Source organism: Gossypium hirsutum, chromosome D07 (assembly GCF_007990345.1).
Source record: "Gossypium hirsutum isolate 1008001.06 chromosome D07, Gossypium_hirsutum_v2.1, whole genome shotgun sequence".
Lineage (NCBI taxonomy): Eukaryota > Viridiplantae > Streptophyta > Magnoliopsida > Malvales > Malvaceae > Gossypium > Gossypium hirsutum.
In genome coordinates this window covers 43,740,250-43,765,391 of record NC_053443.1, presented here as the reverse complement: position 1 = coordinate 43,765,391, position 25,142 = coordinate 43,740,250, and the positions used below count along the sequence as shown (strand labels likewise).

The following is a 25,142-nucleotide window of genomic DNA, read 5'->3' as shown; positions in this document are numbered from 1 at the left end:
AACTTGCTTTGCATCATCTTGAATTCCTCGTTGAATAGGAATCATGATATAAATCTCTTCTCGAATAATCATTGGATGTGTGCTTTCGTGATGATCTTGTCTCTATCTCTTGACCTGGTGAAATTTGCTTTCGTCGGGCTCTTTTCTCCACTCGATCCAATCGCCTTTGTAATGGACTTAGTTTTTCCTTCAACATTCGGCCCATCTCGTTCACCTAGTATTGAAATTCATCAGCGGATAATTCTTCTCAAGACATGATTATTCATTGAAAGAAGAAATGTTAAAGAATAATAACAGAAAATTAGATACCTCACCACAAAATCTCACAAGTCACTCAGAAAGAAAATTTCACTCCACTCGTGTTTTCACACGTTTTAGCTTTTATCTTGATGTATTTTCACTCGTGCCGTTTACCTCTCAGATCAACCTCTCGAACTTTGTAGAAAACTCATTTTGATGATGCGATCCTGCCTCGGTAATTTGAGTCGAGTCATTGATCTGCCCGATCGTTAAAACGGAGAAGTATCGTTCTTACTTGGAGTTTGAATTTGTTCGGCTGATTGTAGACTTAACGAAGGTTTGCAAAGTGTTTCAAGAATAGGATAGGTGATGATTCGACTAAGAAGTGTTTTAGGGATAGGATAGGTGATGGCTTGGCTAAGGATAGCTGGATAGTTGCATTTATCACTTTGTAACAGCCCTTGTACATAACTGATTTCAACTGAAAAGTCACCTACAAGCAATTATTAACAAACTTATTAAATCACATTTAAACACACTAAACTTAATAAACTTAATTAATAGCCTGTAAATAAACACATTAAACACTTAACTTATTCCAGAAACTAAATAAACTAATATAAGCATTTATTCCAGCAATTAAGTAACTAAAAAGAGTTAAATAAAAGAAAGTCTAACAACTCAATTACTAACTAACATGAGTTTAATAAAGTCCAGCAACTCATTTATTAAATAAGATGAGTTTATTTAAATTAAAGTTCAGCTTGCAATATGATGCGATCTGGCTAGGTGATGTGAGTCGACTCGTTGATGTGCCTGATCGTAAAATAGAGAAGTATCGCTCGATTCTGAAATGTAGTTTGAAAATTGGCTAAATATGGAGTAAGGTTTCAAAAATTTGTTCAAGAATAGGCTCGGCTAAGTGTTGAAACAAACAAATCAGAAGGTGGGATAGAATAGATAGTAGAACTTAAGGACAAGAGAGAACCAATACTATAGAGAGTATTGACCCGAAACTTATAAGTCACTTAAGGTGGACCTTGACCCGCTAACTATAGAGAGTTAGGAACCAAAGGTATCAAATGGTAGAATGCCACACTCGAGATTGAGTGACAGGTTCGAAGAAATAAGGAAGACGGCACTAGCAAGCTAGATAAGTCTACTGAGTCTAAAACGAAATAAGAGAGTTAAAAAAAACTCACAAAATGTATAAACATTAGTCAAAGGTTCAAAAGTCCTTTACAATTTGAGATAATATCTATTTATAGACCAGCTTTAAGCTAGGTGAATAGTCAACTAAATGCTTAAGAACTAAGTAAATAAAATCATTGAATAGTTTTAGCAAGATTCGACTGAATGAGGGAAAGCTTAATTGTCAGCTTCAGGCTTAAGCAAATGTATTTGAGAAGATGAATGTATGGAGAAGACCATTAGCCATCTCTAGGTTCGGCTGGACATTGATGGAAGGCTTTATGGACTAGTCTACATTCGGCCTTGGTAATTTAAAATAGCTTAAATGCTTCTTTGGAGAGTGGAACGTTCAGCCTTGAAGAAAGGAAGCACCGAACATGCTTGTGGTCGAATGTTCACTTGGAAATACCGAACAGCAGCCCTTTGATGTTCACAAAGCAACATCAGCTGGAATTTAATTCTTTGTACATTGATCTCCACGAAAAAGGTGTAAAGGAGGATTCAGCAATATTTAAATGTTGTTCATGCATTCTCTCTTCAGTAGCTCATTAAATGGACGTCCCTTGCATGCTGAACAACTCCTTAAATACTTGTTTTGCTACACATTTAATCCGGCCAGCATGCTCCCATTAATGCTGCTGTTGTTCACAAAAAAAATGTCTTTAATGGCTACACATTTTTCATGCCATCCAAGGGAATAAAACCTACAGCAAAGAATTCAGCTCATTAATCATGTTTTAGGACAAAGTAAAACAAGACACTTAAGCACATTAAATTCGGCAGCCTCTTTTAGCACATAATTAACTCATGCATGAACCAAGACAAATTAATTAACCATATTAATTTAGGCTAGAGTAGGACACATTAAAAACATGCAATAGATTGAAGTATGCATCAAAAACAAATAAAACACATTTAACATAAAATTTAATATGTCCATATTTTAACAAAATAAATACTCAACATTTATTTGAGTTGAACACTAATTAATTAAAGTAACTTAATTAATTAATTCCAGCAGGTCTAGAATTTGCCTAAATTAAATAAATTTAAGTTCAAGCTCAATGAGCTAGAATTAGCTCGAATTGAGCTCCATGAAGCTGAAACAAGCTAGTTCAGCTTGCAAAAGTTTGCAAATGGTGCCTAACGAGCTAAACCAAGGACATTTCCGGGACGGGGTCTTATCATTCCCTATTCTTCAAAGTGACTTGTCCTCAAGTCAAGCCATTGGTTTACTCGAAAGCGTTCGCACATCTTGCCTTGGTTGAAAGGATTGAATGGAAAAAGAGAGATCTAAAATTTATAGCCATGAGTTAGCTAGAAGCAATGTAAAAAAAATTTGTATACCTAGCATAATCTTAACAAAAAAAGTATAACACATGCGAATGGACAGGTTCAAAACAACATATTGAAAATCATGAAAGAAAATTAATTTACGTGCCAATGCCTCGTCAAATATTCGAAACAAAAATGGACATTTTCTAAGGCATTCAAAAATCTCAATTTGTTTCCAAAAGTCATAACCAAAATGTGAGTAATGGGTCAAAAGATAGACATAATCATCACAAACAGGTATTTGAAAAGATTCATATGATTCATGAATTGGCTTGGTTGGACATTACAATTTCCATTTAATCATATAGTCCCCAACAAAGTCACTCAGATCAAACACAAGAATCTTTTTATCAACAACCAAAACAAATAGATGAGCATTAAGCAAAATGAAATAACTAAGGACAACACGATCTAAGTGTTTTACAAAAACTAAATCATCAACACGATTTTTAACAACATCCAAGGATAACATAAATGTTTCATGACGTTCAAGTACCTTACCTTTATGAGCAAAAAAATAAAGATCATTTTTTACCTCGCTTGATCAACGCAAACCTTCGCTCCTCGGGGTTATAATGTAGTCGAAGCTTCGTGGCTGAATTAACCTTAGCCCAATGGAACACAAACTTCATGTACAACCACAGAAATTGATGTGAGCATGTCCCAAGCACCTCCAAGTCCTAGCCATGATCCCATCGAGCTTTCTAAAGGACCATTGACTCGAGCTTGATCCAAACACTTTCATGAAGCTCTTTCAGCTCTATTTCTTCGACTTTGGAATGAGAATCAACTTATGGATAAATGAAAAGCTCGAGCCCATTTCTTGAAAACTCCTTGTACCTTAGTGCAAGCTAATTTTAGCTCAATTCCAGCTCCCTCAGCTCGTTCCTGCTCAAATCAGCTCACTTGAGCTCTTTTCAACTCGTTTGAGCTCAATTAAGCAAACTTGCAGCTCATTTCTTTTATCTTTTAAATAACTTCAATATTAGTTTTATTTTATTTAATTTGTTACAGCTCATGACCGAATAAGCCAGTTCAATTTAGTTCATTAAATTGTTTGTCATAGTTTTGAGCTAGCCGATTTCAATATGCTAGCTAAATTCCATTTAATTAAGTTTCAATTTAGTTAATGTATTAAATTATCGTGTTTGATGTTTATATAACCTGTTACAGCCGAATATACATTTTTAATTAATATGTTCATATATTTTGTAGGTACGGCTGAATGTGGAGATTCATTCAAGCTAGGTGCATGAACGTCTAATTTCAATGCATGATGTGTGGACTAATCGTTTCCTAAGTACTTATTCGGCCAAGGAGTAGAAACTTATGTCCATCCATAAATAGAGCCAATCAAGTGACGCATGAACAGCAAGATGCAATGAATGGGACGGTGCAAGAACGTCTAGATACATGAATTCGTGCAATGTACCTTTTGACCTCCTAGGTGATTATTCGGCCAAGAGATACTTATTGGCTGGTACATTTATGCTATAATCGAACCTAGACCAGGCTGAGGGACATCCATACTTTCATCTACATTTTCTTAACCAAGAAGTATCCATTGATGCACCATTAAGCCGAATATGGGCATGCCCTTTAAGTTTATTTTTCTAGATTCATTTAACTTATTAATAGCTGAATTATCTAGTCATTAAGCTTGTTTAATTTGTCCATTCGGCTATCCTTTAGAGACTATAAATAGTTTGTTATTTCATGTTGTAAAGAACTTTTTTGCCAAATTATTGAATGAACATATTGTTCTTCTGAGGTTTTCTTCCTTTCCATTTCGTTCGAGTCTCGAATTAACTTACCTAGCTCGCTAGCGGCGTCAACCCGAACTCTTGTTTTCTTGCATCCTTTTATACCTTTGAATCTTACTTCTCATAAGTAACGGGGCAAGGTCCATCTTCTATCTTCCATAATTCCCACCTTAAGTGATATAAGTCCTGGGGCAATACTCTCTATAGTATTGAATAGCTATTGAAACTTAAGCTCATAATTCCATTCCACCCTATCTATTAAATATTATCCTTATTTCCTTTTGGAATTGAACCTATCAACTATCCAAATAACCAATCTTTTAAATACCTTCAAAGACTTCCGCTACTTCATAACTAATTCTTCTCTTAAAATGAATTCGAACAAACTCCTCGTCGACGATCGGGCATCTTAAGTGAACTCGACTCAATCAATCGAGCCGGATCACGTCATTTGGTATCAGAGCTTGAAAATGAGGAGTGATGAAGATCGAAGAATATGAATTAGGTTCGTGAATTAAAGAAAAAAAATTAAAAATTAAAAAAAATTGAGTATTAAAAAAAAGTGAAGTGTTGAAAATTCTGTTTCTTCTTCTAAGTATCGCATATGAGAGTTCTACATTATTTCCTTTCTATTACCTCAAATGCCACACTTATACCCTGATTTATTTTGTTTTAGCCTACCCTACACCATTTCATCATTCCCTTTGTTACCAATTTTGAAACCGACCCTCAAGCAACAAATTAAGTCTACCGAGACGAATTATGAAATTGTGAGACGAGGTTGAGTGGTAGATGGCAAGAGTGAATTACATCAAAGAAAAAGTCAGAATTGAGTGCAAATACGAGTGCGAGTGACAATTATTTTCTTTCCGAGTGAACTGTGAGTATTTGAAAGTGAGGTATCTGTGAAAGGATTACACATAACATTTGCTATTAGGCATGGCATCCATGGTCGATTGTACTAACAAGTTACTTGTCGTGAAGCGAAGTCTAAGTATTCAAAATTTGTAAAACGAGCAGCAAAGAGAGAACATCTTTCATTCCCGATGTCAAGTGCATGGAAAAGTCTGTAGCTTGATTCTTGATGGTGGAAGTTGTACCAATGTGGCAAGTTCCCTCATGGTAGACCGACTTGGCCTCCCAACCACTAACCATCCGAGTCCATATAAGCTCTAATGGCTCAATGACGGTGGTGAAATCAAGGTAACTAAACAAGTTCGTATTACCTTTTCAATTGGCAAGTACAAAGATGAAGTGCTTTGTGATGTCATCCCTATGCATGCAAGTCATTTACTACTAGGAAGATAGTGACAGTATGACCGAAGAGTTATCCATGACGGATATACAAATCAGTACACATTCAAATATTTGGGAAAGAATTACACACTAGTTCCACTGACCCCGAAGCAAGTTTTTGAAGATCACGTAAGGTTGAAATCCTCTGTAACCCAAATGAAAGAAAAAGAAAATATTGAAAAAGAAAGTGAAAAGAGTATTAGAAAAGAAAAGGAAAAAGACAATACAAAAAAAGTTTGATTGTGAAAGAAGGTGATATACGGAGGGCAATTTCGTCAAGACAACCCGTTGTTGTACTTATGTACAAGGAAAATTGTTTGAACACTAACGAATTATCCAGAAACATGCCTTCATCTGTTTTGTCTCTCTTGCAGGATTTTGAAGATGTTTTTTCAGAAGAAACTCCGAGTGGACTTCCACCACTCCGTGGAATTGAACAACAAATTGATTTCGTACCCGGGGCTATTATACCAAATCATCCTGCTTATTGAACGAACCTCGATGAAACCAAATAATTACAAAGGCAAGTTGGTGAATTGATGGAAAAGGGCTACATTCGAGAAAGTCTTAGCCCTTGTGCTGTTCCCGTTCTCTTGGTGCCAAAAAAAGATGGAACATGGCAGATGTGCGTTGACTGTCATGCTGTAATTAAAATTACCATCAAATATCAGCATCCAATTCCTCGACTCGATGACATGCTAGATGAAATAAGTGGAGCCAAATTGTTTTCAAAAATTGATTTGAAAAGCGGCTATCACCAAATTTGTATGCGAGAAGGTGACGAGTGGAAAACTGCCTTCAAAACGAAACACGGTTTGTATGAGTGGTTGGTCATGCCATTTGGCTTAACCAACGCTCCTAGCACTTTCATGAGGTTAATGAACTATGTATTAAGATCTTTCACTGGTAAGTTTTGCGTTGTTTATTTTGATGATATCCTTATATATAGCAAATTATTGCAAGAACATTTGGAGCATCTTAAATCTGTCTTGGAGGTTCTACGTAAAGAAACTCTCTATGCTAATCTCAAGAAATGTATTTTTTTCTAATCAAGTAATTTTTCTTGGATTTGTAGTTAGTTCGAAGGGTTTGGAAGTGGGTCAAGAGAAGATAAAGGCTATTTGAGAGTTGCTGAGACCCACAAATATTAGCCAAGTGAGGAGCTTCAATGGCTTGGTGAGTTTTTATAGGCGATTTGTGCCTCATTTCAGCTCTATTGCCGCACCATTGACGAGTGCCATTAAGAAAAACTCAACGTTCCTTTAGACCAATGAACAAGAGAAGTCTTTTATTGAAATCAAAGATTGTCTTACCAATGCACCTTTGCTTGTATTGCCTGATTTTTCTAAAACCTTTGAGCTTGAATGTGACGCATCAGGTGTGGGAATTGGCGCTGTTCTAACCCAAGACGGAAGGCCCATTGCTTATTTTAGTGAAAAGCTTAATGGCACACCACTTAACTATCCTGTTTACTACAAAGAAATGTATGCCTTGATACGAGCTCTCGAAACATGGCAACATTATCTTTGGCGAAAAGAGTTCGTCATTCATTCTGATCACGAATCATTGAAGTACATCAAGGGCCAACACAAGTTGAACAAGCGTCATGCCAAATGGGTTGAGTACCTTGAATCCTTCCCTTACATTATTAAGTACAAAAAAGGTAAAGATAACATTGTCGCCGATCCTCTTTCGCGAAGGTATACATTATTAAATTTTCTTGAATCGAAATTGCTTGGTTACCAATATTTGAAGGATTTGTATAGTAATGACATTCATTTTGGAGAAATTTATTTTGCTTGTGAGAATTCTACTTTTGAGAACTTCTATAGATATGAAGGCTTCTTATTCAAAGAAAGAAGGCTTTGCGTCCCACAAAGTTCCATTCGCGAATTACTTGTCCATGAAGCATATAGTGGAGGACTCATGGGACATTTCGATGTTCGTAAAAATTTAGCAACCCTCAATGAACATTTTTAGTGGCCTTGAATAAAACAAGATGTTGAACGAGTATGTGAAAGGTGTTTCACTTGCAAAAAGGCTAAATCAAAGGTTCAGCCACACGGTTTGTATACTCCTTTACCTATTCCTGAAGGCCCTTGGATGGATATATCCATGGATTACCTAAGACAAAAACGAGAAAAGATTCTATTTTTGTTGTCGTGGATCGATTCTTTAAAATGGCCCATTTTATTTCCTGTAAAAAAACTAATGATGCCATTCATGTTTCTAATCTTTTCTTTAGGGATATTGTACGATTTCACGGACTACTACAAACTATTGTTTCCGATCGTGATACAAAATTTCTTAGCCACTTTTGGAGATCATTGTGGAGTAAACTCGGAACTAAGTTATTATTTTCTACCACTTGTCATCCTCAAACGGATGGACAAATGGAGGCAGTCAACCGAGTCCTATCCACTCTATTGAGGGCCATTATCCGAAAGAATTTGAATTCTTGGGAAGAATGTCCACTGCGTGTTGAATTTGCTTATAATCGATCTGTCCATACGGTGACTCAACATACACCTTTTGAAGTTTTTTACGGTTTTAATCCTTTGATACGCCCCGACCTCGTTGATTAATCCGAGTTATATAGTTGCCCGATCATTAAAATAAAGAAGAATCATTTGAGTTGGAATGAAGTCAGATATTAGGCTAAATATGGTTTAAGGGTATCAAAGATAGGCTTAAGAAGAAGATGGCTAATCGAATGATTAAGGCTTGGTTGTGGATGAAAAAGAAAACTTAGTATTTGGAATTAAAATGAAAACTTAGAAAAAGAATGAACCAACACTTTGATTGAAGGTTGACCCGAAACTTATAGGTTCTAAATTTGTTTATGAGAAAGGATAGGGAAACCTCGACCCACTATCTAAAAGAGATAGGAACCTTGGTATAATTTAGGTTGAAGGCCACACGATTTCGTGATAAGTTCTGTTCAACAAAAACGGGTTGACGCCACTAACTAGTTAGATAAGTCAACGAAGTTTTTGGACAAAATTTAAGAGAAGAATTCTCTCAACAAATTGACAGCCATTCTTTAAGGTTCAAAAGTTTTTTTACAAAGTAATTTCAGCCTGAATTTATAGGCTTTACATGGGAACCGAATGGGCAGTTTTAAGAGCTAAGTAAAAGTGTTGAAAATTCCAGAATTTTGAAAGAAGTTTCCTTGATGCTTCCCCATACATTGAGAACGTCATTAGCTCTTCTAGAAGGCTTAATTTAGCTGGAAAAATGAATGGCCTGGTTGGAGTTTGAGACGCATTCAATTTGGGTAGCAACCAGTATAAATGTGCTTTAAAATGTGCTGCATGTTCAGTCGAATATTCATGGCCGTTGATGAGTTGCTTTGGGCACTCCACAAGTCAAGGCTATTAATAAGCTTAGTTGAACAGCCATGATGTTGTGAACAATCGGTCTTGAAGAGTCCCCAATGTGTGAACACTCTAAACCGAATAGCCAAAAGCTTTCAGCAATGTGAAAAGAATTGTTCAGCCGAATGGACAACTTGGAAAAATAAATCAACATCCCCTTTGGCTGAATAGTCACATAGGAGCCTTCAAACATCAGTCCAAATTAATCTCCAAACATGCATGTGCCGTCCATTGCATGTACCTGCAACAAATGCATTCAATAAATTAGATGCATTTTAGACACTTTAAATTGGAAGGAAATAACACTAAATTCCTGCACATTAAATTCGGCAGCGCTTAGGACACAATTAAAACATGTTTGAGTTTGGAACAACTTAATTGTTAAACATAAATTCGGCTGGACTTGGACATCATTAAAAACATGTAATAAAATTGACACATTAATAAAATGCATTAAAATAAAACACATTTATCACAAAATTTAATATGTCTAGATTTTATTAAATTAATTAATCTTAAGCTAATTAACTATTTAACTAATCAACAACTAAATTTATTTATTCCAGCAACTTCTACGAAAACTAAAAGGTGAGCTCCTCGAGGTAAATTCGAGCTAATTGAAGCTCATGAAGTTGAGATGGAGCTACGTTCAGCTTGCAAAAATGACAAGCCTCGCTTGTAGGCTGAACCAATGGCTGTTCTCGAAGTGGGATCGTATCATTCCCCGCTCTTCAAAATGACTTGTCCTCAAGTCGGGCCACTTGCTCGCGACAAATCTTTCCTCATCACAAGTCCCTTGGTTGATAACGTTGCTTCCAAAAATTTGAGGATCATAAATTTCTTAAAAAATAAAGTTAGACACGGTTCCTCCCTCTTTATGGATATAACATTTAAATGGATCGTCTATATAAAATAGAAAGGAGTTGGGGGCACAACGAATGAAGGACTTACAAACTTGCCCAGAAATGTCAATTGAAACTTGAACAAATAAACCATTGCTGAGTCTAAGAATATAAACAGGTCTTACCTCCTCAAGTTGACTCTCCATATTCGGCAATAGGAAGTGCAAAGGATTCAAGCTCAAGTTGCATCCACAAGACTTGGAAAAATTAGTCACTCGATTATGAACCCTTGGTTCCATTTGATCACAACTTGCAAACTTCAAATTTTCAAACATTCACGATATGCCATTATTACAACCAAGTGAACTCAATCGAATCAAATGATAGTCAATCAAATATTTTTGCACACATCAAACTCAACAATACACTTCCATACCTTTTCAACATGATCAGTTAGAATGAACAACTTATACGGACTTTCATCTTGCCCATTCAAAACATGCATTTCATTGCAAGTTAAGGACAAACAACCAATATCATCAGGAAAATAATATTTTTCAAAGATCAAAGCAACAACAAAGTGTTCATCAACTTGCGCATAAGACAAAGATGTCTTAGAATTTTCCAAAGTCATTTCTTGTTTACCTTTAAGAGTAGGAAGAAAAAATTCGGTGTTACCTTTTTCTATCAACACAAACCTTCTCTCTTCCGCAATATAATGTAATCGCAATTCCTTTCTTGATTTAACCTGATAGGATGAAGAGACATGAAGACAACGATTAATCAAAATATTGTTCTTTCTCTCACTCAAGTTTCTTTCACTTTCTTTTTCTTTCTCTTTTCCTCCACTCTTGTTTTCTTCACTACTAGACTTCTTCTCACTCGATTTTTCCTCTTTTCTCTCTTTTGAATCTTTACTCTTTTTTTTCAACCTCTCCATGGATTGTTTGATTCTTTGTTGATCTTCCATCACTTGTTGTGGCGATAGTGGTACTAGAGTTATGTTCCTACCATGGTGCTTTAAAGTGTATTGATTTGTGAATCCGTCATGTTTGACTCTCTGATCAAACTACCATGGTCTTCCTAATTACAACTGTCATGCGTACATGGGTACCACGTCACATAGGACTTCACCACAGTACTTTCCAATGGAAAATGCAATATGGGCCTGTTTGGTTACCTTTAGTTCGATACCCTCATTGAGCCATTGTAGCTTGTAGGGACTCGGATGTTTAGTAGTTGACAAGGTAAGTTTCTCCACCAAAATCATGCTTGCTACATTTGTACAGCTACCTCCATTGATCACCAAACTACAGACCTTGCCTTAAACGTGGCAACGAGTATGAAGCAAGTTTTCACGTTGCGGTTCACTCCCAATGCTCTGTACACTTAGGCTCCTTTTAATAACGAGCATATCTCCCTCCATTGCGTATTCCATCTCTCTTTCTTCATCGGTAGGGATATCAGCTTCATTTTCTCTTCGCCCTTCCTCTCCCTCAGATTCGATGTCACCGTTGGAAAGCAGGATCATCGTGTTACGATTCGAGCATTGGCTCGCTATGTGCCCTCTCCCTTGGCACTCAAAACACTTAATACCACGGGATCGAGTTTGATTATTTTCAATGGCCTTCTTTTTGCTAGAGTCAGCCAAAGACTTGGTAGACTTCACAGGCACCGCAGGTTCCTTCGCTTGATTTCAAAGTTGAATAACCACGAACATCACCTTTCTTTTAAGTTGCTTCTCGACTTTGATTGCCATATGCACCATGTCGACGATCTCTACATTGTGACAGCCCAAAGTTGACCCTAGTCGGGAAGTGGTTTCGGGACCGCTAAACCGAGTCACCGAAATGTTTGAATGTGATACTTATTGTGTAGAATATGTAATTATGAATGTGTGAAAATTTCAAGCTTCAATTGGGTTGATTTCATGTGAATTTAGTCAATAGGACTTATGTGAGAAAATTCTAAAATGTGATAGGTCAATGTGTGAGGACCTACTAGTGCATGTGGACAAAGGGGGGGGACTTGCATGTCAAATTCCCCCCCTAATGAGTAGTGGCCGGCCATGACAAGGAAGGATGGGCAAAACATGTCATGAAACATGTTTTGTTAGTGGAAGAATAAAATAAGGAGTATGGGTAATAAAGAAATGGAAAACAAAAGAAAAAAAAATGTGTGTGTGGTGTTTGTTCCCCCCATTGCCGTGAGCTCAAGAGAAGAAAGGAGAAAAGTTTGTGTTCATCCTTTCTCACCTCCATTTTAGCCTAAATTAGAAAGAAAAACAAAGAAAAAAATTTCTCATCCTTTGGTTCATCCTTGGCCAAAAATTTTAAGGAGGAAAGAAGAAGAAAGGTGAAGAGATTCGGCCATGCATGTAGCTAGGCCAAGGTATGTTTAATGATGTTCCATGAGATGCATGCATGTTTTAGTTGTTAGCTTGAGTTCTACCTAGCCCATGGTCTAAATCTTGCTATGTGATGGAAATGGCACTTGACCATGGATGCATCATTCTTGGTTGGTGTTTGATGTTGTGGTGATGAGGCATGAGGATAAGTTAAGATTCGGCCTAGGTGGAGGTTGTGTTAATGCCATTGCATGCAAAATATTAAGCTTGTTAATGATGCATGTGATGATGGCTTGATGATTCTTGAACCTCCTTTTTAGCATTTTTGTGTGAGCACATATGTGCATTGGTTGCTAAAGGGAGAAGAATCGGCTAGCAAGATGTGTGCTAAGGCCGAATGTAACTTTGCATGTTGATGAGCAATGCATGTGTTAAATCGATGAAAAGGGGGAGGATGCTTTACTAGTGTGTATATGTGTGTATTAAGTGTTGAAATCGACCCCAAAAATGGACATGCATATTCGGCCAAGGGGAAAGAAATTAGCTAATATGTTGTGTTGATGCATGATTTTTGCATGTATGAGACTTTAATGTCTAATGTATAAATATGGGCTAAGTGCCTTGTGTTCATCTTTTGATGCCTAAAATGATGAAATCAATTTATTTGTTTGATTAAGCTCAAGAGCAAATGGGGAAATAAAACCGATAAAGGGAAGGAAAAAGTGGTTGAATAGCTAGCGGAATCGTTCGACAACACCCGAGGTAAGTTCTTGAGTAAGAGATCTTAAATTTCGATGTGATTAAATCATGCTCTATGTGTGGCTATTGAGCCGAATGTGCAAGGACAATATGTGCCTTGTGTTTGAGTTTCGTAAACGAAAATGAAATATGAATGTGCTATGAATTATTGTTAGATGTGCATGATTAATTGAATGCTGTCCGGGCTAAGTCCCGAAGGCTTTGTGCTAAGTGAATATATCCGGATTAAGATCCGAAGGCCTTTGTGCGAGATACTAAATCCGGGTTAAGTCCCGAAGGCATTCGTGCGAGTTATTAAATCCGGGTTAAGTCCCGAAGGCATTCGTGCGAGTTATTAAATCCGGGTTAAGTCCCGAAGGCATTCGTGCGAGTTGTTAAATCCGGGTTAAGTCCCGAAGGCATTCGTGCGAGTTGTTAAATCCGGGTTATGTCCCGAAGGCATTGTGTGAGTTACTAAAACCGGGCTATGTCCCGAAGGCATTTGAACGAGGAGCTATATCCGGTTAAATCCCGAAGGTACGTGATTTGGTAATGAATGAGCTTGCTGTAAAATTCCAGCGAATACTCGAAAAACATCCCAATATGGGGATATGTTACGTATGTGTTGAATTTAATCGAGCCCTTACAATAAATGTTCGCTCAGTTGATAAACGAGCTACCGGCCTTCGGCCAAGTTAGTTTATTGTGTATGTACATAAGGGTTATTAATGTTGTGAAGCAAGTTTGATATCGGTAAATTGCGTATTATGAAATATTCCGTTTAGCTAAATGTGTGCTATTCTTTGTGCATGCTGGAATTCCTTGCTCAAACTTACTAAGCATAAATTGCTTACTCGTTACATTGCTCCTCTGTTTTATAGATTTTTGGTTCTCCAGCTATCGGACTCGGGATCTTGAAGTCGAAGTCGCCCACACTATCAAAGGCTCTTTTGGGTACTATTTTGGTTGAATTTTGATATGGCATGTATAGGACTACCCATTGTTGTCTTTCGAGTACTTTATGAAATGTATAAGTGTACAGCCATGCGAAAATGGCTTGTAGAAGTGGAGTATGGCATTAGACCATTCGTATTTATGAATGTATAGATGGTTTCATGATGTAACTATGTTGGAATGGAAGTGTTGAGCAAATGATCAGCCACTAGAATGGCTAAGTATGATCATATGTGGGCTTATGTATGACAAGGCCCTAGTTGGTCCATGAAACCCCAAATTAGGTAAGGTTCACTTTGAAAACAGAAGCTGATAGCAGCAGTGGTGTGGATTGGAAAAATCACAAGAATTCGTAGGAGTGGAATTAAATAGTGAATAAATTATGTAATCGAACCTTGATGAATCTACTTTCATATGGAAGTAACGAAACAATTATAGGAACAGTACAGAAAGAGATATTCGGGTTCTTGTGTAACAGGGCCAGAACAGTTTCTGGATTCACTGTTCCGCCTTTGGAAATTCACTATAAATTGACCAGAGATAATTAGGGGTCATACCATATATGTATGGATTCCTCTCTGAGTCTAGTTTCCATAGAAACAAACGGCATCAGTATTGAAGCTCTGTGCAGAGAGATATCCCAGTCGTAATGGGAAAAGGTCAGTGTAGTCGACCCCTGTAACATGGGAGACTTTGACTAATAAACTGTACTAATTGGCCAGACCAAAAATTCTAGAAAAAAATCCATAGGTGGGGACATGAGTCTAGTTTCAGGGAAAAATCACAAAACTGATTTTTGAGTTGTGAAACTCAAGATATGATTTTTGAAGCGACTAGTACTCAGACTGGGCAGTGTCTGGAAAAATTTTTCAAAGTTTGTTAACATCTCGTGTCCGACTCCGGTGTCGGTCTCGGGTTCGGGGTGTTACATTTTATTGGTATCAGAGCCAGGTTTAGTCGATTCTAGGACTACCGTAATGTTTTGGGTCTAGCTATACATGCCATTTTATGTGATTACTTGATAGTGTGGTGATTTCCGACAATTGTAAATGTGTTTATTTATAGTAATGGATCCCGATCGTGACCGAGAGGTAGCTGATGATCTTGAGAGTGTAGCGCCTGCTCCCGTACAAGGGACAGTGCCGGCAAACTCTCAACCTAATGCTAGTAATCAGAATGATGAAGCTAGACAAGCATTCTATAGCGTGATGAATGATTGGTTTAACCAATACATTCGAACTAATATGGCTGTTCCACAACCTCCATTCCCGAACAAATACTACCCCCGCACCTACAATACCGCCGGTAACGGACCAAATAAGGTCACATAAGCCCCAGTTGACAGAATCCGAAAACATGGGGCTACTGAATTTAAGGCTATGGATAGCGATGATGCCGAGCAAGCTGAATTTTGGCTGGACAACACTATCCGGGTACTCGATGAGCTATCTTGTACACCCGATGAATGCCTAAAGTGTGCTATCTCCTTGCTACGTGATTCTGCCTACTATTGGTGGAGTACTCTGACTTCTATTGTGCCCCGAGAGCAAGTAACTTGGGAGTTTTTCCAAACTGAGTTTCGGAAAAAGTATATCAGTCAGAGATTTGTTGATCAAAAATGGAAGGAATTTCTTGAGCTTAAGCAAGGCTCCATGTCGGTTACTGATTACGAGCGAAAATTTGTTAGACTTAGCAAATACGCTCGGGAATGTGTTTCGTCCGAAGCTGTTATGTGTAAACGCTTCGAGGATGGGCTGAATGAAGATATAAAAATGTTCGTTGGCGTTCTTGAAATACAAGAGTTCGTGGTACTTGTTGAACGAGCTTGTAAAGCCGAAGAGCTTAGAAAAGAAAAGCAAAGAGTTGATGAGGGAATTGGAGAGTTTCGTAAAACATCCTCGGGGAGGTCTCTTCAACAGACATCGAAGAGATTTCGAGATGATGCAGGCCAGTTTAGAGGCACTTCGGGCCTTTTTGGACGAGATCGTGATCGACCCCCTGTGGGTACACGAGGCACTTCGGTCGCCAGTGTTGGGAATGAACGTCGAGACAGGACGAAATGCCGATATTGCGGTAAATGGCATTCGGGGAGTTGTAGATTTCCTGACCGCTCCTGTTACAAATGCGGATCAGTGGACCACTTCATTAAAGATTGCCCGAGGTTGTCGGGACAGAATACAAATCAGAGTGGGAGACCGGGTGCTACCACTGCTCGAGGTAGACCATCTGGAAATATGGGCAATGCTGGTGGTGGTCAGAGAGGATCTAGAGATGATATAACCAGATCCGAAGCCCGTGCGCCTGCTAGAGCTTATGCTATACGTGCCCGCGATGATGCTTCTTCGCCTGATGTTATTACCGGTACATTCACCCTCTTTGATACTAATGTAATTGCTTTGATTGACCCCGGTTCTACCCATTCTTACATATGTGAAACCTTAGCATCCAGTAAGACTTTATCTATTGAGTCTACTGAGTTTGTAATTCGGGTGTCAAATCCCTTGGGTCGTTACGTGCTTGTCGACAAAGTGTGTAAGAAATGTCCCCTGGAAAATTCGAGGTTCCTATTTTCCAGCGGACTTGACGCTTTTGCCGTTTGATGAATTTGATGTTATCCTTGGGTTGGATTGGTTGACTGCGCATGATGCGATTGTGAATTGCAAGAGCAAGACTATTGATTTGAGGTGCGCAAATAACGAAGTAGTCCGAATTGAGTCTGAGGACTTGGAGGGGATGCCAGCTGTAATATCAGCAATGTTGGCACAGAAATATGTAAGAAAAGGGTGCGAAGCATACCTTGCATATGTGCTTGATGACAAAGAATTAGAAAAGAAACCCGAATCTGTGCCGGTGGTTTGTGAATACCCGGATGTTTTTCCGGAAGAATTACCGGGTTTACCACATGTTCGGGAGGTAGAGTTTGGTATTGAGCTTGTACCTGGGACTACGCCGATTTCGATAGCTCCGTATCGTATGGCACCAACCGAGTTAAAGGAGTTGAAAGCTCAGTTGCAAGAACTGACGGAGAGAGGTTTCGCTCGACCAAGTTTCTCACCTTGGGGTGCACCAGTATTGTTCGTGAAAAAGAAGGACGGAACCATGAGGTTGTGCATTGACTATCGTCAGCTGAATAAAGTGACGATAAAGAACAAATATCCGTTGCCGCGCATCGATGATTTGTTCGACCAACTGAAGGGAGCCTCAGTGTTCTCAAAAATAGATTTGAGATCGGGCTATTATCAGTTGCGAATTCGAGATCCAGATATTCCCAAAACTGCCTTCAGAACGAGATATGGTCACTACGAATTCTTAGTGATGCCGTTTGGGCTCACTAATGCCCCTGCGGTATTTATGGATTTGATGAATCGGATCTTCAGACCGTATTCGGATCAGTTCGTAGTTGTGTTCATTGATGACATTTTGGTCTATTCAAGAGATGAGACCGAACATGCTGAGCATCTGAGGCTAGTGCTGCAAATTTTGCGGGATAAGCAGTTATATGCTAAGTTCAGTAAGTGTGAGTTCTGGTTAAGAGAGGTTAGCTTCTTGGGTCATGTGGTATCCGCGTCGGGTATTCGAGTTGACCCGAACAAAATTTCAGCCATACTTGACTGGAAACCTCCGAGAAATATTACTGAAGTTCGGAGCTTTTACCGACGATTTGTGAAAGGTTTCTCGATGATAGCCACACCAATGACGAAGCTACTTCAAAAGGATGTTAAGTTCGAGTGGACGGAGAAATGTCAGAAAAGTTTCAACCAACTGAAAACTCATTTGACTGAAGCTCCAATTTTGGTGCAACCCGAATCAGGTAAAGAGTTTGTCATTTATAGTGACGCATCCCTACTTGGGTTGGGTCGCGTATTGATGCAAGAAGGTCGAGTCGTGGCCTATGCGTCGAGACAATTGAAGCCACACGAGAGGAATTATCCGACCCATGATCTCGAACTAGCTGCCATCGTGTTTGCTTTAAAAATATGGCGACATTATCTGTTTGGTGAGAAGTGCCATGTATTTTCGGATCACAAAAGTCTCAAATATTTGATGACTCAACTAGACTTGAATCTGCGACAAAGACGTTGGCTTGAGTTGTTGAAAGATTATGAGCTTGTCATTGATTACCACCCGGGAAAGACTAACGTGGTTGCGGACGCCTTAAGCCGGAAGTCATTGTTTGCTTTACGAGCGATGAACGTGCATTTGTCTGTTTTACCAGACAGTGTGTTAGTAGCTGAATTAAAAGCTAAACCATTATTGACTCACCAAATTCGTGAAGCTTAGAAAGTCGATGATGAATTGGTTGCAAAACGGTCTAAGTGTTTTCCGAACGAGGAATCGGAGTTTCAAATTGATGATGATGATTGTTTGAGGTTCAGAAATCATTTGTGTGTTCCAAGGAATTCGGAACTCATTTCGATGATTCTGAATGAAGCCCATTGTAGCCGAATGTCAATTCACCCGGGGAGTACGAAAATGTACAACGATTTGAAACGTCAATTTTGGTGGCATGGTATGAAACGGGACATCTCTGACTTTGTTTCGAGATGTTTAATATGTCAACAAGTGAACGCGGAACATCAAGTGTCTTCAGGATTACTCCAGCCGATCATGATACCCGAGTGGAAATGGGATCGAGTCACAATGGACTTTGTGTCCGGACTGCCTTTGTCAGCAAGTAAGAAGGATGCGATATGGGTTATTGTTGATAGACTGACTAAGTCGGCTCATTTCATCCCCGTACGTACGGATTTTTCATTGGATAAACTAGCTGAATTGTACGTTTATCAAATTGTGAGATTACACGGGGTACCTGTTTCTATCGTGTCGGATAGAGATCCGAGATTCACCTCACGATTTTGGAAGAAATTGCAAGAAGCTCTGGGTACCAAGTTGCATTTTAGCACTGCTTTTCACCCCCAAACCGATGGTCAATCCGAGCGGATAATTCAGATACTTGAGGATATGTTGAGATGTTGCATCCTCGAGTTCAGTAGTTCATGGGAACGGTATTTACCTTTGATTGAATTCGCTTACAACAATAGTTTTCAATCAAGTATTAAGATGGCACCTTATGAGGCTTTGTACGGTCGTAAATGCCGTACACCATTGTTTTGGACCGAGCTCGGTGAAAGCAAAATTTTCGGAGTTGATTTGATTAGAGATGCTGAACAGAAAGTAAAGGTAATCCGTGAAAGTCTGAAGGTATCCACGGATCGTCAGAAATCGTACGCAGATTTGAAACGAAAAGACATCGAGTATCAGGTGGGAGACAAAGTGTTCCTTAAGGTTTCACCTTGGAAAAAGATACTCAGGTTCGACCGTAAGGGCAAGTTGAGCCCAAGATTCATTGGGCCGTACGAAATCTCTGAACGAGTTGGTCCGGTTGCGTATAGATTGATTTTGCCCCCGGAGCTTGAAAAGATTCATGATGTCTTTCATGTTTCGATGCTTCGACGCTATCGATCTGATCCATCGCATATAATTAGCCCATCAGAGGTTGAAATTCAAGTCGACATGAGCTATGAAGAAGAACCGATGCGTATCCTAGCTAGTGAAGTGAAGGAGTTGCGAAACAAAAGAGTTCCGCTAGTAAAGGTGTTATGGCTCAAACTCGGGATCGAGGAAGCTACTTGGGAGACCGAGAGCTCGATGAAAGAACGATACCCAAACCTATTTACCGGTAAGATTTTCGGGGACGAAAATTTCTTAAGTGGGGGAGAGTTGTGACAGCCCAAAGTTGACCCTAGTCGGGAAGTGGTTTCGGGACCGCTAAACCGAGTCACCGAAATGTTTGAATGTGATACTTATTGTGTAGAATATGTAATTATGAATGTGTGAAAATTTCAAGCTTCAATTGGGTTGATTTCATGTGAATTTAGTCAATAGGACTTATGTGAGAAAATTCTAAAATGTGATAGGTCAATGTGTGAGGACCTACTAGTGCATGTGGACAAAGGGGGGGACTTGCATGTCAAATTCCCCCCCTAATGAGTAGTGGCCGGCCATGACAAGGAAGGATGGGCAAAACATGTCATGAAACATGTTTTGTTAGTGGAAGAATAAAATAAGGAGTATGGGTAATAAAGAAATGGAAAACAAAAGAAAAAAAATGTGTGTGTGGTGTTTGTTCCCCCCATTGCCGTGAGCTCAAGAGAAGAAAGGAGAAAAGTTTGTGTTCATCCTTTCTCACCTCCATTTTAGCCTAAATTAGAAAGAAAAACAAAGAAAAAATTTCTCATCCTTTGGTTCATCCTTGGCCAAAAATTTTAAGGAGGAAAGAAGAAGAAAGGTGAAGAGATTCGGCCATGCATGTAGCTAGGCCAAGGTATGTTTAATGATGTTCCATGAGATGCATGCATGTTTTAGTTGTTAGCTTGAGTTCTACCTAGCCCATGGTCTAAATCTTGCTATGTGATGGAAATGGCACTTGACCATGGATGCATCATTCTTGGTTGGTGTTTGATGTTGTGGTGATGAGGCATGAGGATAAGTTAAGATTCGGCCTAGGTGGAGGTTGTGTTAATGCCATTGCATGCAAATATTAAGCTTGTTAATGATGCATGTGATGATGGCTTGATGATTCTTGAACCTCCTTTTTAGCATTTTTGTGTGAGCACATATGTGCATTGGTTGCTAAAGGGAGAAGAATCGGCTAGCAAGATGTGTGCTAAGGCCGAATGTAACTTTGCATGTTGATGAGCAATGCATGTGTTAAATCGATGAAAAGGGGGAGGATGCTTTACTAGTGTGTATATGTGTGTATTAAGTGTTGAAATCGACCCCAAAAATGGACATGCATATTCGGCCAAGGGGAAAGAAATTAGCTAATATGTTGTGTTGATGCATGATTTTTGCATGTATGAGACTTTAATGTCTAATGTATAAATATGGGCTAAGTGCCTTGTGTTCATCTTTTGATGCCTAAAATGATGAAATCAATTTATTTGTTTGATTAAGCTCAAGAGCAAATGGGGAAATAAAACCGATAAAGGGAAGGAAAAAGTGGTTGAATAGCTAGCGGAATCGTTCGACAACACCCGAGGTAAGTTCTTGAGTAAGAGATCTTAAATTTCGATGTGATTAAATCATGCTCTATGTGTGGCTATTGAGCCGAATGTGCAAGGACAATATGTGCCTTGTGTTTGAGTTTCGTAAACGAAAATGAAATATGAATGTGCTATGAATTATTGTTAGATGTGCATGATTAATTGAATGCTGTCCGGGCTAAGTCCCGAAGGCTTTGTGCTAAGTGAATATATCCGGATTAAGATCCGAAGGCCTTGTGCGAGATACTAAATCCGGGTTAAGTCCGAAGGCATTCGTGCGAGTTATTAAATCCGGGTTAAGTCCGAAGGCATTCGTGCGAGTTATTAAATCCGGGTTAAGTCCCGAAGGCATTCGTGCGAGTTGTTAAATCCGGGTTAAGTCCCGAAGGCATTCGTGCGAGTTGTTAAATCCGGTTATGTCCCGAAGGCATTGTGTGAGTTACTAAAAACCGGGCTATGTCCCGAAGGCATTTGAACGAGGAGCTATATCCGGTTAAATCCCGAAGGTACGTGATTTGGTAATGAATGAGCTTGCTGTAAAATTCCAGCGAATACTCGAAAAACATCCCAATATGGGGATATGTTACGTATGTGTTGAATTTAATCGAGCCCTTACAATAAATGTTCGCTCAGTTGATAAACGAGCTACCGGCCTTCGGCCAAGTTAGTTTATTGTGTATGTACATAAGGGTTATTAATGTTGTGAAGCAAGTTTGATATCGGTAAATTGCGTATTATGAAATATTCCGTTTAGCTAAATGTGTGCTATTCTTTGTGCATGCTGGAATTCCTTGCTCAAACTTACTAAGCATAAATTGCTTACTCGTTACATTGCTCCTCTGTTTTATAGATTTTTGGTTCTCCAGCTATCGGACTCGGGATCTTGAAGTCGAAGTCGCCCACACTATCAAAGGCTCTTTTGGGTACTATTTTGGTTGAATTTGATATGGCATGTATAGGACTACCCATTGTTGTCTTTCGAGTACTTTATGAAATGTATAAGTGTACAGCCATGCGAAAATGGCTTGTAGAAGTGGAGTATGGCATTAGACCATTCGTATTTATGAATGTATAGATGGTTTCATGATGTAACTATGTTGGAATGGAAGTGTTGAGCAAATGATCAGCCACTAGAATGGCTAAGTATGATCATATGTGGGCTTATGTATGACAAGGCCCTAGTTGGTCCATGAAACCCCAAATTAGGTAAGGTTCACTTTGAAACAGAAGCTGATAGCAGCAGTGGTGTGGATTGGAAAATCACAAGAATTCGTAGGAGTGGAATTAAATAGTGAATAAATTATGTAATCGAACCTTGATGAATCTACTTTCATATGGAAGTAACGAAACAATTATAGGAACAGTACAGAAAGAGATATTCGGGTTCTTGTGTAACAGGGCCAGAACAGTTTCTGGATTCACTGTTCCGCCTTTGGAAATTCACTATAAATTGACCAGAGATAATTAGGGTCATACCATATATGTATGGATTCCTCTCTGAGTCTAGTTTCCATAGAAACAAACGGCATCAGTATTGAAGCTCTGTGCAGAGAGATATCCCAGTCGTAATGGAAAAGGTCAGTGTAGTCGACCCCTGTAACATGGGAGACTTTGACTAATAAACTGTACTAATTGGCCAGACCAAAAATTCTAGAAAAAATCCATAGTGGGAATGAGTTAGTTTCAGGGAAAAATCACAAAACTGATTTTTGAGTTGTGAAACTCAAATATGATTTTGAGCGACTAGTACTCAGACTGGGCAGTGTCTGGAAAAATTTTTCAAAGTTTGTTAACATCTCGTGTCCGACTCCGGTGTCGGTTCGGGTCGTTGGTCGAGTCGTGGCCTATGCGTCGAGACAATTGAAGCCACACGAGAGGAATTATCCGACCCATGATCTCGAACTAGCTGCCATCGTGTTTGCTTTAAAAATATGGCGACATTATCTGTTTGGTGAGAAGTGCCATGTATTTTCGGATCACAAAAGTCTCAAATATTTGATGACTCAACTAGACTTGAATCTGCGACAAAGACGTTGGCTTGAGTTGTTGAAAGATTATGAGCTTGTCATTGATTACCACCCGGGAAAGACTAACGTGGTTGCGGACGCCTTAAGCCGGAAGTCATTGTTTGCTTTACGAGCGATGAACGTGCATTTGTCTGTTTTACCAGACAGTGTGTTAGTAGCTGAATTAAAAGCTAAACCATTATTGACTCACCAAATTCGTGAAGCTTAGAAAGTCGATGATGAATTGGTTGCAAAACGGTCTAAGTGTTTTCCGAACGAGGAATCGGAGTTTCAAATTGATGATGATGATTGTTTGAGGTTCAGAAATCATTTGTGTGTTCCAAGGAATTCGGAACTCATTTCGATGATTCTGAATGAAGCCCATTGTAGCCGAATGTCAATTCACCCGGGGAGTACGAAAATGTACAACGATTTGAAACGTCAATTTTGGTGGCATGGTATGAAACGGGACATCTCTGACTTTGTTTCGAGATGTTTAATATGTCAACAAGTGAACGCGGAACATCAAGTGTCTTCAGGATTACTCCAGCCGATCATGATACCCGAGTGGAAATGGGATCGAGTCACAATGGACTTTGTGTCCGGACTGCCTTTGTCAGCAAGTAAGAAGGATGCGATATGGGTTATTGTTGATAGACTGACTAAGTCGGCTCATTTCATCCCCGTACGTACGGATTTTTCATTGGATAAACTAGCTGAATTGTACGTTTATCAAATTGTGAGATTACACGGGGTACCTGTTTCTATCGTGTCGGATAGAGATCCGAGATTCACCTCACGATTTTGGAAGAAATTGCAAGAAGCTCTGGGTACCAAGTTGCATTTTAGCACTGCTTTTCACCCCCAAACCGATGGTCAATCCGAGCGGATAATTCAGATACTTGAGGATATGTTGAGATGTTGCATCCTCGAGTTCAGTAGTTCATGGGAACGGTATTTACCTTTGATTGAATTCGCTTACAACAATAGTTTTCAATCAAGTATTAAGATGGCACCTTATGAGGCTTTGTACGGTCGTAAATGCCGTACACCATTGTTTTGGACCGAGCTCGGTGAAAGCAAAATTTTCGGAGTTGATTTGATTAGAGATGCTGAACAGAAAGTAAAGGTAATCCGTGAAAGTCTGAAGGTATCCACGGATCGTCAGAAATCGTACGCAGATTTGAAACGAAAAGACATCGAGTATCAGGTGGGAGACAAAGTGTTCCTTAAGGTTTCACCTTGGAAAAAGATACTCAGGTTCGACCGTAAGGGCAAGTTGAGCCCAAGATTCATTGGGCCGTACGAAATCTCTGAACGAGTTGGTCCGGTTGCGTATAGATTGATTTTGCCCCCGGAGCTTGAAAAGATTCATGATGTCTTTCATGTTTCGATGCTTCGACGCTATCGATCTGATCCATCGCATATAATTAGCCCATCAGAGGTTGAAATTCAAGTCGACATGAGCTATGAAGAAGAACCGATGCGTATCCTAGCTAGTGAAGTGAAGGAGTTGCGAAACAAAAGAGTTCCGCTAGTAAAGGTGTTATGGCTCAAACTCGGGATCGAGGAAGCTACTTGGGAGACCGAGAGCTCGATGAAAGAACGATACCCAAACCTATTTACCGGTAAGATTTTCGGGGACGAAAATTTCTTAAGTGGGGGAGAGTTGTGACAGCCCAAAGTTGACCCTAGTCGGGAAGTGGTTTCGGGACCGCTAAACCGAGTCACCGAAATGTTTGAATGTGATACTTATTGTGTAGAATATGTAATTATGAATGTGTGAAAATTTCAAGCTTCAATTGGGTTGATTTCATGTGAATTTAGTCAATAGGACTTATGTGAGAAAATTCTAAAATGTGATAGGTCAATGTGTGAGGACCTACTAGTGCATGTGGACAAAGGGGGGGACTTGCATGTCAAATTCCCCCCCTAATGAGTAGTGGCCGGCCATGACAAGGAAGGATGGGCAAAACATGTCATGAAACATGTTTTGTTAGTGGAAGA

The 25,142-nt window shown here is 39.2% G+C and overlaps 1 protein-coding gene across 1 annotated transcript; it reads left to right on the top strand.

The window, feature by feature from the left end:
- Window positions 1-6,364: 6,364 nt before the first annotated feature.
- Window positions 6,365-7,805, top strand: LOC107956226 (uncharacterized). The gene is made up of 3 exons (XM_016891947.1): window positions 6,365-6,731; window positions 7,204-7,525; window positions 7,658-7,805. The coding sequence occupies exons 1-3, from the start codon at window positions 6,365-6,367 to the stop codon at window positions 7,803-7,805; spliced, it is 837 nt and encodes a 278-aa protein (XP_016747436.1).
- The last annotated feature ends 17,337 nt before the right edge of the window (window positions 7,806-25,142 follow it).